Genomic DNA, 16,093 nt, shown 5'->3' with positions numbered 1-16,093 from the left:
GTTCCTTTACCACTTGTGACAGCCTGTCATATCTGTATAGAAGCGGGCATCGTGGACACGGCTCAGCTTTCGTTTCTCGTGAGGTGTGACACGGCTGCTCTGTTGTATACAGTACCGGGCACCTCTATGGCGGTTTACTGCTGCCACCAATGGGGAGATCAGCTTTTCCGCGTCCAGTACGGCACGATGGTGAGGACGAGGAGACCTGGCGACAGAGACAGATTGTCCAGCTTATGCCTTGTTAGTTGTGCGCGTCTACGGCTCAGGCCCCACAGTGCTGCTTCGACTCGAACAGGGCGCTGTTGCCGCCTATCGCCCAGACCCTTCAGCGCTGTCCCCACTCACACCGTGAGCTGTTTTTCACAGGCCTCCGCTTCGTAAAAGAATCACTTGGTACGTTGACAGGGGGGTTGAGCCAACGACTGAGCCTGCGGCAGCCGTCAGCGTGCATGCCAGTCCCTGCAGCATATCCCTGCGTATTTTCTCACGTGTAGCGCTTGCGTCTATCGTACACATGTTCGCCGGCTGGTTTCGCTTCGGCTTCTTTCCTATCTCATATCGAAAGGAGTTCTTCCGCATGAGCTTCGACGCTTTTGTCGTCATCGAATCAAAGGCTCCGGCAGCTGTACCTAAAATCTGTTTGCAGCGGTCCGTGGTCGGGCGGGGTGCGACGGCCACGGACAGTCCTCGGTGGCGCTCTCGACTCGTTAGCAACACCTGAACGTTTCCCTTGTTTTGATTCAAGCTGGGACCCAGGAAAGAGGTGGGGCGGAGTTGAGTACGAGAGGGCCTTCGGAGCGACCGCTCTTTGTGGTGCCTTCCCCCGGTGAAGTTGACTCCTGCGGAGCGGTTTTCGCTTTGTCGCCTCTCCGTAGTGTAAACGGGGACGCCCGGCCTCCCCCTTTGAAAGTTTGCGAGCACTTTCTCCACCTTCCTCAAGTTTTTTTTTGTCAGACGGCGATCTGGCGGAGGAGGCAAACAGGCATCGTCCTAGTGAGGCGTTCGTTTAAACCCCGTAGGCAAGGACTGCGCTCACGTCTGTGGTCTGCAGCTGCGAACGCCAGTAGTCCACTCTCCAAGATTGATTCTCCTCCTTTTACCGGCTTTACGTTTTGCTCCAAGTGAGCCACAGTCTCGTGACTCGTGGTTGCACCATGTGTTCGAAGTGCTCAGTCGAAGACGTCTCCTACGCCTCGGGTTTTGAGCGATCGAGACGCCCGCGTTGCACTTCCTCGTAAATCTTGTGAAAAATCCCGCCTGGAGCTTCCGAGTACAGTATGGCGGAGGGGAATGCGGAGGCCCCGGTCTGTCACATCTTGTACTTTCTGGCTCAGCGGCGTCAGTACCGACGCATGCAGCGAGTTTGCCTGCGAGAGCTGACAGTGAAGTTTAGTGGAGAAATTTTGTTCTGGCATTCTTTCGCATTGGCGGAGGAGGGCAACTTTCAGGAGGCAGAGCAGAAGCTGGAGACTCTGCTGACAAAGAAAAATGTGTCCTACGCAGCTGCGGCTGCGCTGGCGTACTACTCGCCGCTCTCAGGGCGGCCTGAGCCTAGGTATGGGAGGGGAGCGACCCTGCTTGAGAGTCGCAGCGTTGACAAGCATCCGACAACCTTCGCCAACAAAAGCGAGGCCTCACAGTTTCTTCAGACAAGAGGCCATCACCCGTGCAATAGTGTGGCAGCCGTGCTAGTTACTCGTGGGGGTTCTGCGGAGCGTGCACGCCAGGGGTGTTAGCACTGTACCTCAGCAAGAGCGTGCCAGCGCTTTAATTGACCCAGACTAGCACTCCAAGTAAATACAGTACGTTGCCAGGGCCGTCCCAGTCAGGAGACGAAGAGTCACGGTCTCCAACTAGTTGATTTCTAGGCTTCTGCTACTACTGGAGTGGTGCTTTTTGAGCAGAGCAGGTGCCCCTCCACCTTTATCTTTGCCGAGACCCGCGGGTGTTTTCCCGTGGACAGCTGAGAAGGGCCACCTGGTTTACGCCTGAATGACAATGCACTCTAGCACGTTCGGATTCGTCCTAAAAGCTTCATTGTTTTGTTCTGACAGCCGGAACAGCTGCCAACACATACTCCGCTACCCCTTCTGAGGTCCACCGAAGATGCACGTTACACTGGTTGTGGACGCAGCCTGCCTCCGCCTATTTAGCAGTGAGAACATAGAAAGTCACGCGCCCGCCGTGAGAGGTCCTCACAAGCGCTCAGAAATGGGGATGTCTCAGAGTATCTCCAAGATGGAAGTGCTTAAGCTCGCATGCACCCCTAGAACATGGCGCCTCCTCTGAGTCTCGTATTATACCAGTAGAAGTAACCAAAACAGCCGCTCATAAATCTGAGCCCCCGGAAAAAATGGCTTGACTCTCTACAACCTGGTCACAGTTCTTCGCTTGTGTTCGTTGTGGCAGCCACGTGAGGTCAGATGAGCTTAGGCGAAAAGCGCTAGGAGAGAAGAAGTCGGCAAGCGATGCTGCATTGGTCATTGCGTCTCGCTTTTTCCTGTACGTGGGACAACAGGAAAAGGCGGCATCGTTGCTTACTGTAAGGAAGCAGTCGAACAGCCATGCGGTGCGGCTTCAAGCACGAAAACCTTTGCAGCATGTCCAGAGACCGCCGCCTCGCCTCCGAACGTAGTCGTACGGGACACGATTTGGAGTACTCAAGTGTAGGCGTGTGTCCTTCCCCTATTCTGAGAGGTTTTTCTCAAACGACATGAGATTTACTGAGAAACCTCGAAGTGTCCAGCGCATAAGCAGGCGAGAGCGCGACTCTTCTTTATGCTTTCCCGCAGGGGGAGTGCGTCAAGGATCTCCCCTTCGAACTGTACAGATCAGCGCCGCGGTGTGAAAGCCACCAGCTCTACCTACCGGTCTGGTTCGCCGTTGAACCGCTCCGGCTCGTTTGGGGTGCTGGTTCGTAGTAGCGGCTTTCTCCAGGGGAGATGAGGTGTGTCGGGTTTTCGCTTCTGTTTCTCCCGTGTCCCTGTGACTAATAGGATATCAGTTCCCCAACAGAGCAGTCGTACGAGTTGGAGGGATTGATTCATCTTTCTCTTGTGTGCCGGAGCTGGCGAGGTGGCACCGAAGACTCGGAGCCTGGTGGGCCCTTGGGCGCACCAGTCTCCGAGTCTAAGGTCCGAAGCAGCGGAGAAGGAGCAGCGATCTGGTCTGCGTGCGAACAGGCGTTCAAGAGGGCGTACGACAAAGGCAGACTCCTCGGGAGCGCAGATGTTCCATCACCTCCCACGATAGTAGCCAAGGCGACTATGCATATCTGCGATCGCTCCTGGACTGCGGTAAGCAGAGTCACCTAACCGTGTCTTGTGCCGCCATCGGCGGGGACCTAAGACCTAATATGAGTAGGAGCTGACGGCTTCAGCTGGCGTGTTACTCCGCAAGTACGGCATGCGCCGGGTACAGTCAATCCCGGGTTGGTTTCTGGTTGCCGGGGTCTGGCGAAGCTGCCGGGCACTTGTCACAACGGCCAGCCCCAGTTTTCCAACCTCTTGCCCCTCGCACAACTAACTAGGGTGCGAAGATACGCGTTACTGAGGGACGTAGTTTAGATCAAACGGTATCGCAGGTGGTCGATGAGCGTCTTTGTTCTGCCGGTGAAGGTCGGGGTTCGGAGGAACAGAGCACTCTGAGTTTCTCGTCGCTCGTGATGCGTTTTCCAAGCGACGGCGAGCGTCGTCGTGACGTTTTGTACTAGGAAGGCGAGCGTCTAGATTCTTGCTCCCGCCTAGGACTGCGGCAGAGAGGCATCTTGGCACACCTCTCCTGGCCACTGGAAGTCAGTTTCGTAGCAGCAGGAGAGCTGAGCGGCAGAGTAAATAAACACCGGCTTATGCTAGCATCAATCCTGTCGACAGGAGAGGAGGCAGGGGCTCAGAAGACGAGAAGCCGCCTGGCACCCAGCGGGTCGAATTGACCGCTGCTCGTGGGCGAGCTGGTCGTCGCTCACTGTCAAACCCACGATCGTCCACTGGCGCTGGAGCCACGCTCTTTGGTTGGCCCTGCTGTTCACCCCTCAGGCACAAGAAGCACTACAGGAGGCAATGCGGCACTACGCGTGGTACTGGCCGGCCTCCGTTCTGTACAGCGAAGTGCTTCTATGTCTACGCCGCTGGGGTGAAGCAGCTATTGTTGCGCGAAAGGTTTTGAAAGCGGAGGAAGACGACCTCGACAGTCACAAGCTACTGCTTCTTTTCACGTTGTCCCAGAAGGGCGACGTTGACGAGGCTGGCCGGCAACTTAGTGCGTTCACGCGGTTGCTTGCTGTTCAGGTGCGATGCACGGGCGGGGGTCTGACTCCGCCTCCTCTTCCTGCCGCTCTTAGCAGGCGGACTTAGTCCCACCCGCCCTTCGGCGTCCCTGCTCAGTCTTCGATTCGGGCGCACACGTGCGGGGCAGGCCGCTATGATTGACAGAAAGCAAGAGCCCCGGGGCCAGCTAGGAAGCCCTCCTGGAGCTTTATTTCCGCGCGGCTGCCCTTGGTCTTATATTCTGCCCCCCACTCCTCAGCGAAACTGAGCACGGAGGTTCTGGTCGTGAGATTAGCGGGACCTACCAGATGACGGAAGAGTACGTGTCACTCAGAGCCGTATGGAAGCCGCTACCACTGTCTGTCGAGGTCGGAATCCAGTGTCTAAGAACAATGTGTTCCGGCCGCCGACCATGTCGGAATGCTGTTTTCAGGAGCCGCTCAGTTTCCATCTGTGGCTTGAGAGCGCCCGGTTGTTCCTCCCATTACTGGAGGGCCACGACAGCTCCGTTCAAACGATCTGCAGCTGGCTCCAGGGTGCAGCGGACCGACTACGGGCCCAGGGGACGTCAGACAAGAGGAGAGGCATGCTTCAAGCAGATGTTCTTGTCGAAGCAGGCTTTGCAGAACTTTCTCTGGGAGCGACCCAGCAGGCCAAAGCCGCCTTCTTGAAAGCCGAAAACCTTTCCCCAGACCATTATGGAGCCTCAGTGGGGCTCGCAGCATGTCTGTTGGAGGAACGCAAGCTCCAGGACTGCCATCGTGCCCTCGACCGTGCCACGGACCATGCTGTAAGCCTTCGGAGTTAATTAGCGCTTCGAGCAGGAAAGAACGATAGCCGCCGTTGAGATTCGGCGCCATTTCATTGGCTGAAAGTACGGCTACGAACACTTAAACCGCGGCAGACAGGTCGACAGACGGGGGCGGCAAGCCCTCCCAAGCACTCCGTTTCTCCCTGTCGTAAGCTCTAGAGCTCTTAGGCCTTGGCGATAGGCTGTCGGCAAAAGCGGGCCATCAAAATTCAGGTTGACAGCTTCGTTTCAGAAGTGAGCACAGTCAGGCTCTCGGCAGCAGAGCGACAGCGAACAGAATCAAGCGGCAGCGCTCTTTTCTTGAGATATGGAAGGCTTATACGACTTATAGTTCAAACGGAAACTTGGCTGCGATGTTTGACTCTTACGCAGGGCGCCTTGCCACCTTCAATCCCCTCCTTGCGCATGTGTGTCCCTTTTTCAGTCAGGCGACAGACTTTCTCCACGGCATTGCTTGCTTCTAGCCAGGAGCAGAGTTTACGAGGGTCTATCGGTAGATGTGAACGGGCAGGAAACAGCCGCTATGCTCGAGGCAGCCGTAGCGACTGCATACGGGGCAGCGACCATGATACTTCGAAGATTCCAAACTTTCCACGGCTGCAGCTGTTTTATTGCTCTCAACGCCGGCGTACTCCTCCAAACTGCCTGCTTCCTTGCGGATGTGGCATCGTACTCGGCGCTCGTGAAAGCCTTGCAACCGGCGAAATCTGAGTAAGCACTTGATCTGTTTGCAAAGGCCGAGCTCTCGTCTGCAAAAATTTTGCTGTTGCCACACGGATATGTCCTTCGATTGCGCCGGGCCTCCCGTCAGCATAGCGCCCGGAGTCGCCCGTTCTCTCATGCGGTTGCTCTTATTGCGTGTGTTTCTGTAAGCGGAAAATGCTTTGTCAAGCTGGAAACTGGACTCCTGATGGCCGCAGCACCCGTAGGAGAGTCAGTCATTGCGCAATCCGGGTTATCGAAGGCCGCTTCAATCCTGGAGACCCTTTGCCAGTACTTTCCTGGCCACTGGATTTCTAAGGTTGGGGCTTCCCTCACAGTGGTAGCCACAGGACCGAGGAACTGGGACGGCGACTCCGAAGGCGTGTATAGCTGGCGCCGCGTCCAAGACTATTGCCGCAGGTCACTGCGCAGCTCGGTATCATGTTTTGTTTGTCCGTGCGCTAGAGGGAATCCTTGAGGCTCCAGTCGCCGCGCCCCCGCCCTTTTCTTCACAGGACAGCTGGTCCAACTTTAGAACTTGCAAGAGAAAATATGAGCACGTACAAATCCTCTCCTCCTTCACGTCAATCCCATGGGGCTTCGAGCGCCACAGCCACTTCAGTAACAGAGACGAGGCAGATTTCCTGGGAAAAGTAACCTCCTCCCGCGCACTGCATTCTCGTGGATGTCGGCTTCCCCCCGAAGACGTATAGCAAGCAACATTACTGAACGAGCTAAAATACAATAATGGATTCTTGCTCGCGCGTGTATAGGGAAACAGGAAGTATCTGCATCTTGGTACAGAACTCCCAGAAAGGAGACGGCTGGCAGCTACATATTCGTCGCGGTCTTTTCCGGAAAGCATCACAAGGCAAGAGTGCAAACGTTTTGCTTCATTTGCCTCAGGATGTCCAAAAAGGAAAAAACCCTGCCGGCCCTAGCTCTCGAACTCTTCTCCGAGCGAGCAACACACTCCTGCTCGGGTACGGGGGGAAGCTTTGCTTGTGTCTGCCAGAGGGTGGCTTGACCACTCGTGCGCGTTACACGTGTACACGAGCTTACCCGCAGAGCGTCATGGGTTGTTGTTGACAGGCACTCATGGCGCGCGTCAGACTGCTGCAAGGGGATTTCGTAAGTGCTCGGCGCGTCCTGATAGACGCGCTTTCTTCTCCAACATTCAACGACAGCAACGGTCTCCCTGCATCGACAGCCGAGCTCGCCGCCCACTTCCGCCTCTTGCAGGCACGCCTTGCTCAGCTGTCAGGACAGGCTTCTGAGGGCCTTGATCACTTGGAAAAAGCACTCTGCCTGGACTTGCGGCTGAAAAGCCAACTTAGCTACCACATAGTCAAAGGTGTGTGAAGGCAACAACCGAGAGCCGGTTCGGAGCCCTTGAACTATTCATTTGACCCCGGCAGAAAAGGCTACACCGTAGTGAGGAAGTTTGGGAAGTCAAGTACGCGGGAAAGTAGTCGCAGCCGTGTAGGGCATACACAGGTCGTGCAGAAAAGAGGACGTCTCAGCGCCGCTTCAGGATCAGCTGCTGCCCTCTAGGGCGAAACTTCGCTGAGCGTGTGCTGGGTGTCACCCCTCCCTTCAGAGTTCGGTAGGCACGTACGCTTGGTCTGTGTAGTGCGTATCATACTTGCATGCGGTCGCAGCCAAGCTCCACCTACAAGCAAAGGAATTTGAGACTGCCCGGTCGACACTCGTAGAAGCCCTGAAGCTGACCTCTTTCCCGGCCCAGCTGTCCGTAGAGGCCCAGGGTTCCGCGGGGAGAGGACAGCACGAAGGAGTGTTCGCCGGTCGCCCTAGTGACCTGTGCTTCAAAGTCACTGACCTAGAGCGCATTGAAGCGTATTGTCTGATGGCGGCATCAGCTTCAAAATGCAACCGAGCAGGCGAAGCTCGTCGGATACTGCAGGAAGCGTCGGAAAAATTCTCTCGGGGGCCTTTGGCAGGTCGGCTTGTTTTGGCCAAGGCGGGCCTTGCCGCAGAAGCTGGAGACATTTCGGCCTCAATGCGTCTGTTGGGGAGCATACCTCCGACCACACCTTTCTATATTGCGGCGCAGAAAACGCTTGCGAATATCTTTCTCAAAGAGAAGAAAGATAAGGCACGTTTTGTGCTCTGTTTCAAAGACGTAGCTGACGTGCAGCCGACATCAGAAAACTTCTTCGCAGTCGGCAAAGCTTTTCTGAGGATTCACGAGCCAAATGGGGCTGTGGAAGCGTTCGAGAAGGCCTTGAGCTTGCGCCCGGGAGACCTCAAGACCGTTAGTCATATCTGTGAGTCTCCAGAACGGCTCCCTTCTTGCGAAGTTACACCAAAGCGTGATCAGTATTTTTTCCGCGCCCTCCTAGAACCACATTGCTCTAGGCGGAGGAGCACTATAATAGGCGCCTGGGCCTGGGTACTAGCAGCGAATCCCAACGAAAACGCCTCGGTGTGGCAAGGCAGAGCCATTTGTGCAGGTCCGGTGGGCGGCGCGCGCCCTCCCACAGTTGGCGAGCTGCGGGCTGCGCAAGTTCATCTCCACGCTGATGGCACGTCCGCTGCTTGTCCTTTGCTGGATGCCACTGACAGTGCAAGCTCTCATCAGAACTCATCAGTACGAGCGAGCCAGTACGTTTGCCAAAGAACAGCTGCGTCAGCGGCCAGACGATCTGAGTCTGCGGCACGGCCTCACCGCCTTGCTTCTACGTCTACGGAGATGGCAGGAGGCAATCGACATCGCTTCGGCGTGCGAAAGTGAAGCTGTCGGCCACGACAACCCGGATGTTCTATGCTCGAAGCTTCCCACTCTTCTTCTGAAAGTCAAGGCCTTACTGGCGCAAGCAGCTTCTCAGTCTGTCCGAGATGAAGAAACCGAGACAGAGGAAAAGTGAGCGGCATCCGCACGCTGACTTTCACTAGTGACCCACACACCCCGGGACGGCCCGTGACCGTGCCTGGTGCAGCCTTGCAGGAGTCGGCTGAGGAACTACAGCGGGCTTTTGATAGCGTTTTTGCACTTCCGCGGAACTAAATGAACAGGACGCTCCGTCACTTGCCGGCGCGTACTGCGCATCCGAGGTGTCAAGGATCCCGCCGAAAACCATGTATTCACGTACGACTAAAAGGACGGTTGCTGGAGCCCTAGTCAGGCCTTTCGCGCCGCTGATGAGGCACTCTTCAGGCTGTCTCCATCCGTGTGGAGACTGCCGTTCACAGTGGACAGCTGAGACCTGGCGGTGCTCCTTACGGTGTACGCGGAATCAGTTGCTGCTAACTGTTGCTGTGGTATAGCCCTGTTCCCTATTCTGGCTGCCTGTCACGTCTGACACGACATCGTTGCATGTTTGGCACTACTTACTTGAAACCTTTACTTCAACTCAATGAGTGGATGTCGTCAGAGCACTTCAGACTCTCCATCGCTGCCGTGCTTCCGTCAAAGGATGCCTCGAAAGCCAGGCGAAGCGGGAGTTCGCGAACGACGAGCTCGGGTGCCGACTTAGGCGATTGGGCGCGGATATCGCATGTCAGCTCGGCAGAATCATGGAGGAACGGCGGGGACAAGAAATCCACGCAGCTAGGTGTTTCGAGGAAGCTTTGGAACTTGATCCTGTCCGGACGGCGCCTCTCTTAGCATTGGCTAGGATTCGCCTGCGGCACGGAGACCTAGACTCCACTGAACGGTATCTCTCCGCCGTTCAGAAAATTGACCCTGCCAATGAAGGAGGTACCCTCTCTTGCGACACCGACATATTTCATGGCATCATGGGGCCCAAAGTGTGACCAGCACCGAGTGGAGTAGGCATAGGCATCGGCGCCCGCCCGTCGACCTTGCAGTTCTTCAAGAACTTCAAGTCTAGCATTTCTTCATGCGCTGACGTCCCCCTCCGACCGCCACCCCCTTCAGTGGCCTTCCCACGGACAGGCGCGGCAAACGCCTCCTTGCGTGCGTCGCCGAGCCCGAAGCAACTCGCCCCGGGTTGCCTTACCGGATACCCGAAGTCCCCGGGGCGCGCACCTGGCTCATGTCTCATGGTTAACCTAACTTGAAGAGTGTAGAAGATAGCATGCTTCAAGATGCTTGTTTCCGTCACGACTCCCCTCGCTTGAAGCGGCACCCGGTCCATCGCCGTCGCAGTCCGGGGTGGTCCCCGTTGCATTGGCCAGATTTCTATCGTTCTGTCAGCGAGAAAGGCTATGTCCTCAGCGTTTCGCTTCTGCTGGGCACTCCACGACCCGGTCTGTTGAGGGGCAGTAGCAGGCGTGTCCACCCTTGTGTGGCCAGCCACTAAACAGTTGCTGATTCCACAATGCGGTGTGGCTTGTTCCTCAGCATCTGTCCTGAAGTCAGAAATTGTCGCGGCCGCACTGTCAGAAGACTTTAAACACGAGCCTTCGGACCTCCTCAACCACTGTTTATCTCTACTGAAACTGGATCCACCACACTTCAAGGCACTAGGAGACGCATTGGTCGTCATGCGGAAACAAGGACTATTGGCGGACAACTCGGCTGCGATAGTCGCTGCTATCGAAGAGGTTAAACAGTACAATAGTGGTCCGGACTTTGAGGCAGGAACGTGCTATTGCCTTGGCATCATCAACAGGTGGGCAGCGCGTGCCACAGCTGCTCTCCTCGTAGAGCTTTCGTGACACCAGTCGCCCGCTCGGGAATACCACACCATCTTCTAGTGGAACGTAGTTCAGGGTTCTCAGAAGAAAGTGGGAACCGTTCTGATGCGAGCACCCCAATATGGACTAACGCAGAAGCTGCAGTCTTCTCTGACACGCGCAACCTCGGACAGCAAGGACGGGTTGCTCGGGGAAGCAGGTGCGCTTGGAAGCTTCAGGCGCCGCAGCGCGCGCTACCCAGACAGGCAGTTGTTGCCGAAACAAAAGAAAAGACGACGCATTGCTGTTTGCGTGCTCCTCTCGCTGTGCCTAGAAAGACACACGTTCTTTACCTCCCAGCGTATATGTTGTGTCTGATTTTGACCGGTCACGTTTTGTTTGTTACCTTGCAGATGGCGGCGGAACCCCCGCGATGCTCTCCACCAACTGAGCATCTCGCGTCGGCACCCGAACTTCATGCAGGAGAGCACCAGGCATATGATAGAGGTGTGCCTTAGCCTGGACGATCGAATCACCATTGAGTCATTCTATGGGCGCCCAACTTTCTCCCTGCGCTCCTTTTCAACAGGATCGCTCGACGGGACAAACGCCGGGCCACGGCTGGTTTTTAAACTTGGCTCAAAAGAAAGCTGGTCAACTGATGGGGACACGCCTTCAACGAAACCTGGTGATGGCGAGGAACTTTCCATGGGGATCGCGAACCGCAGTACAAGCACTGCTGCTATCAAAGAAGCCGAGAAGCTTATCCACGAGTGGAATCTGGCAGGGACGCCTAGTGAGATTAAGCTGAGGATACTCGCGTGGCGCCTAGAGGCGCTGGCGTTCTCGCGAGAGAAAGAGAAACTAGATACTGCTTTGAAGGCTTTAGGCGACCTGCTGGTAAGGCATCGGGATGAGGTTCCGTTGTTGTTGGCTGCAGCCGAGACGCTTCTTGTCATGCGGCAGACATCCAAGGCGAAGACACACTTGAAACGGATCTACGATATAGCCAGGAAAGGTACAGAAAGGTCGACTGATATCGAGACAGAACGAGCGTGTCTGCTTCTCGCCGAGCTTTATATCCAGTCTGGCAAGCTCGACAGCGCCATGCCTCTTCTCTCCTTGTCGTGCGACCGGAATCGTGGGTGTGCTCGAGCATGGGAACTTCTCGGTATCATCTCCGAGAAACGCGGGCATCACGAGCAAGCATCAGGATACTACGCTAAGGTAGGATGCAGTCGTCCCGTCACGTCTTCGTCAGAGCCGCTGCTGATGTTTGGTACCCTGGCTGCTTGGGATATGGCGCTAGACTGACCCGGGAACCGCTCCTGCCATCTATGCGTATGAAACCGCTGCAGACGCCTTACCGACCGCTGGCAACCGTGTGATAGACCTGGTATGCCCTGAGCTACCTCGAAATCCAATATCCTATGCTGTGCACTCTGCCATAGTGGTAGTGCGGCGGGACATACGCCCTTCCGTCACATTTTCGGGTTAAGCGGCAACTCTAATGGCTCCGAACAACTCGCTGCCTCCTCAAGAACTAACCATGGACTGCCCATGCCGTGTGTGTGCAGGCATGGGCGCTCTCACAGCAGAGAGACCTTAGTGTGGGGTTCCGGCTGGCCGAAAATCTTCTGCAGTCTAAACAGCCTGTCAAGGCTATCACAATCTGTCACTTAGTTCTGCGGCAGAGGCCGGACTTTCCTCGGATCCGCAAGGCAGTACTCGAGAAGGCTCGACGAGATTTACGCCCGTAACGAACTGGTGCCGCACTGGCGCGAAGCCGCGGCAAACGGATCTACTAAGGACGGCCCCCGACTTCCACTTGGGGCCTTCCCCGCAGCTGTCGGAAAGCAAACTCGCTGGGATGCACATATCCTCGCCTTCAACTTCTGACTGGGTTTCTGGCCCTGTTTCCTAGGGGTTACTGGGTTGTCTGCGGAGAACCGGGTTTCTCAAAAACATACTCGACAATCTGTACCACACTTGCGTGGGGCTGCTGCCGTTTCTGCGGTGAACAATCCCTCGGTGGCGTGCAACTGCACAGAATGAATCGCGCGTACCTAACGAAATAGGTGAGCGGCAGGTGTGCCATGCGACTAGCAGCTTGCGGTTCGGGGACCGTACTCTCCGATGGAAGCGAAGTGTGGCGTGTACGGTCTTCGGGAGGCCGGGTGTGCACATACACGGGGGGCTCCTCACGCGGATTTCCGTGTGATAAGACTTCCGAGGGGACATTGACTGATCAAGTTTGCATAGGCCGGGGCCCACTAATAGGCTCACAAAAAGAGACACACAACCAGAACATCTGTTGCGCCACAAGCGCCTTCTCCCACCATTCACGAAGCTTCGACTGCCCGGAATCTCCTTATCGATACTGCATCAACAGCACAACACGCGCAGGCTTGCCACCCCTCAACAGATGGAGGTGACGCTTCTGTCGGGACAAGGAATGGCGCTCGTCTCGACGGAGATCCCACGTCCGGCTGCTGGCCGTGCACGCGACAAAGATACTTCTAGCATTTGGGACGGACGGATGTCCAGCACGCACAAGGCACACGAAGGTGGGCAGCCGGCACCAGCCATCCCGGTGACGCTCGCCTTCCGACGAGTGCTACACTTCCTGACAGGCCGCCGAACCACAGTTGCACTGTGCTCGCCCGCCCACCGGTGTAGCAATGCTTACCTTCACGAATCCAATCTGGCCAGCCCGCTCTCGGAAGCATTGACGGCACATCATAAGTCCGTACTTGCGCACCATCCCATGTCTGTTGAAGCACACCCGGCTGCACGAGAAAAGAACGAAAGAACAAAAGCTGGTCGAAAGCGATAGACGCGGGGTGTCAGCCACCAGCTCTCACGACGCCAGTACCACGATTACGCCTGTCCCGGCTTCAGAGTGAACGGTGCGCCTAGGACGCCAGGCTGTGCCGCCGCAGCTGTACGCACCAACCTATACGTGAAGCGTCTGTTGATGCTTTCTTCAGCGGCTTCTCTGCCTTGTCTGGTTGACTTAAGGGATGTCTGGGTGACAGCGCCCCTACAGAGACGTGCTACGACTTTCTGGACTTAAACGGCCTCTCGGGCGGTCCCACACGTTTCGCATATCTGTCGGGACAGCCCCCACAAAGGCAACAACCTGCACTGCTGTGAAAGACTACCGGGAAAAGTCAACTTCAATCCGGTTTCCCACACAAAGCTAGAGGGATCTGCTTCTGTCGACAGGGATAAAGGACAGTACCCACCACTGGCGGCTGCCGGGTCCGAACTTCTTTGGTCGAGTGTTGAAAAGGTTCGTCATCTTGAAGCCGGAGACGAGCAGGAAGCAGCGCGGTAAAGCAAGGAGAAATGGAGATGAAAAGCGAACAACTACGTTGCGTCCGGTTCCGTGTACAGCGTAGCGTAAATCCCCCTCGCACAGGCGTACCCGCACGTCATCCGCCCGCCGGGCGCACGCGTTGGAGCGTAACTGCATGCGGAGCGCCGATCTGCTCTTCAAACGTGGGGAATCCTCTGCTGGCGACAGGGTGATGCATGAAAAACCGTCGCCTCGCGTCGTTCCTTCACAGAGAAATGGTTTCTTTGTAGGCAGGACTTTACCCCCGCTGCGGAAGCAACCTGTAAGTTCTGTCGGAAGCAGATCTGAGCACATTCCTCGTTTGTTGGGCTGCTCCACACCTCTCTCATGGTCGCGCGTGGGGTGACAATCTCTCTCAGAAGGAGGGGAGAAAGTTAACGTTATAAATAGCCCGTTTGCGTGCGTCTTTGTGGAGGCGTAGTGACTTAGTTCGTCTTTGTTGCGGCGCTGTCCCGGCTTGTCGGGGTCCTTTCCGCCCCCCCGGTTAGGTTGCGGCAGTCTGGGTGGACGGAAAGTGGTAACAGCCAGTGCAGTCAGGGTCGGCTCAACGGTCGACTTGTCTCCTTCGTCAGCGCAAGCTATGTATGTTTCGTCACTTTCTTTTTGTCTGTTCAAGGTGTGTCCTGCATTTTGACCGCGGGTGCGTTGCTGTATCATTGGCTCCCATCATTGGGCATAAATCGGTACGGGCTCTAGCCGTTGTGCCCACTATCAGGTGCCCCAGGGGCGCCCTTGTTTCTTGCGCGTTGCAAGTGCCAACGTCTGTGGGCCGTGTTCATCTAGACACAACGTCTCCCACAGCAGGTCGTGTCACTACTCTGAGCGACTCTGGTTGGCGATTCCTCATCGCATCGATCTTGCGTCGGATCTGAGTCTCGTCGACCAGATAGTCGCCCACTAGTCTCTCTGGAGGGGAATGGCGTAGTGCGCAGCTGCATTAGAAACGTGTCATTATGCGGTCTAATATGTTGCGTTGTGCGTCTCCTGCTCAGGATTCGGGCGGCAGTACAACGCAGCAAATATGGCAGCGGAAGCGAAGCTTTTCGGCCGTTGGTCGTACGACGACGTCAACGTCAGCGACTTGTCCCTTGTGGACTATCTCGCTGTCAAAGACAAGGCATGTGTTTTTGTCCCTCACACCTCGGGACGTTACCAGAAGAAGCGTTTCCGAAAGGCCCTCTGCCCTATTGTCGAGCGTTTGGTCAACTCGATGATGATGCACGGAAGGTGCGTGTTCTGTTTATGCATGTTGATACTTGTTGGCAGAGCTGTGTGATTTTTCGGGGTGCGCCGTGTTCCAACGCTTTCGCTCTTCGAGACTCCTGGACTTCCTCTTCGACGGGACCCCTGCCACAGTCGAAGTGTTTCTGCTTGTTCGTGGGAAACCACGCATCGTTTGTTGCCTTCACAGCTTAGTACTTCGACTGCCAGTGCAGTTCTGCGTCGCCACGGTTTTCCTTTTGGTTGCCCGGTGTCTGTGCGTCAGGAACAATGGCAAAAAGACACTCTGCGTTCGGATTGTCCGTCATGCGTTTGAAATCATCCATCTGATGACAGACAAGAACCCAGTCCAGGTCTTCGTGACCGCGGTGGAGAACGGTGGTCCCCGTGAAGACAGCACGCGTATCGGCTCTGCGGGTGTAGTCCGTCGACAAGCTGTTGACGTGTCACCTCTCCGACGTGTGAATCAAGCCATCTACCTCATCTGCACCGGTGCCCGGTACGAAGTATATGCAGTCCAGTCGATCATTTTGGGTAGTAGTGGTGCTTGCATGCTTGTGTACGAGTGCTGCACTTTATTTCATGCATTTGGAACTGGACGGCTTACAATCGTGAGAGCGATAGGCCGGCGAGGACATTTGTACTGATGAGGCAGATTGGCACTCGCGCGTACGGAGTGTTTTGCTTGTGTTTTGCTGACTGGTCTTCGCAGATTAGCAGCGTTTCGCAACATCAAGACGATTGCGGAGTGTTTGGCCGACGAAATCATGAACTGCGCCAAAGAGTCGTCGAACTCTTACGCCATCAAGAAGAAGGATGAGATTGAACGCGTTGCCAAAGCCAACCGATAAACACTCGTTATCTTAGTCTTTTTTCTGTCACCCGCTGCGTCCGGGCACGAGGTTTTGCGTGGTGAAAGGGAGAGCTCCAGGTTCGGGCCAGCGCAGGAGAGGTCACCCTTTCCGACAGCAGTGCACAGTCGTACAAGCTCGAGTGGACGGCTTGGAGATATTAATCATTTGAGTGTGTTTGCATCCCCTGTTAACGCCTCCTGAACTGTGACCTTTGTGCAAAATCGAACTGTCTTCGCGTTTCCCTGCACAGACATCATCAGTCACTTTCCAGGCGTGG

General features: G+C 55.8%; 3 protein-coding genes across 3 annotated transcripts; 2 read left to right on the top strand and 1 right to left on the bottom strand.

The window, feature by feature from the left end:
* Nucleotides 1–408: 408 nt before the first annotated feature.
* On the top strand, nucleotides 409–12,140 carry CSUI_003738 (tetratricopeptide repeat-containing protein; the record flags this gene model as incomplete). Its single annotated transcript, XM_068063933.1, has 15 exons — nucleotides 409–1,555; nucleotides 2,410–2,542; nucleotides 2,997–3,296; nucleotides 4,035–4,286; nucleotides 4,699–5,055; nucleotides 5,501–5,787; nucleotides 5,950–6,198; nucleotides 6,294–6,399; nucleotides 6,871–7,132; nucleotides 7,440–8,053; nucleotides 8,202–8,662; nucleotides 9,174–9,499; nucleotides 10,106–10,376; nucleotides 10,794–11,607; nucleotides 11,958–12,140. The coding sequence occupies exons 1-15, from the start codon at nucleotides 1,278–1,280 to the stop codon at nucleotides 12,138–12,140; spliced, it is 4,893 nt and encodes a 1,630-aa protein (XP_067924093.1). The 5' UTR covers nucleotides 409–1,277.
* A 588-nt stretch (nucleotides 12,141–12,728) lies between these two features.
* On the bottom strand, nucleotides 12,729–14,033 carry CSUI_003737 (40s ribosomal protein s29). The gene is made up of 3 exons (XM_068063932.1): nucleotides 13,629–14,033; nucleotides 13,070–13,169; nucleotides 12,729–12,760 (listed from the first exon to the last, which is right to left on the bottom strand). The coding sequence occupies exons 1-3, from the start codon at nucleotides 13,856–13,858 to the stop codon at nucleotides 12,752–12,754; spliced, it is 339 nt and encodes a 112-aa protein (XP_067924092.1). The 5' UTR covers nucleotides 13,859–14,033; the 3' UTR covers nucleotides 12,729–12,751.
* On the top strand, nucleotides 13,275–15,821 carry CSUI_003736 (uncharacterized protein). The gene is made up of 3 exons (XM_068063931.1): nucleotides 13,275–14,003; nucleotides 14,734–14,968; nucleotides 15,675–15,821. Exons 1-2 carry the CDS (start codon nucleotides 13,857–13,859, stop codon nucleotides 14,953–14,955), a joined length of 369 nt encoding a protein of 122 aa, XP_067924091.1. The 5' UTR covers nucleotides 13,275–13,856; the 3' UTR covers nucleotides 14,956–14,968; nucleotides 15,675–15,821.
* The last annotated feature ends 272 nt before the right edge of the window (nucleotides 15,822–16,093 follow it).

Source organism: Cystoisospora suis (genome assembly GCF_002600585.1).
Source record: "Cystoisospora suis strain Wien I chromosome Unknown contig_1687, whole genome shotgun sequence".
Classification (NCBI taxonomy): domain Eukaryota; phylum Apicomplexa; class Conoidasida; order Eucoccidiorida; family Sarcocystidae; genus Cystoisospora; species Cystoisospora suis.
Note: the sequence above shows the minus strand (reverse complement) of the source record. Positions and strands in the feature narration are given on the sequence as shown.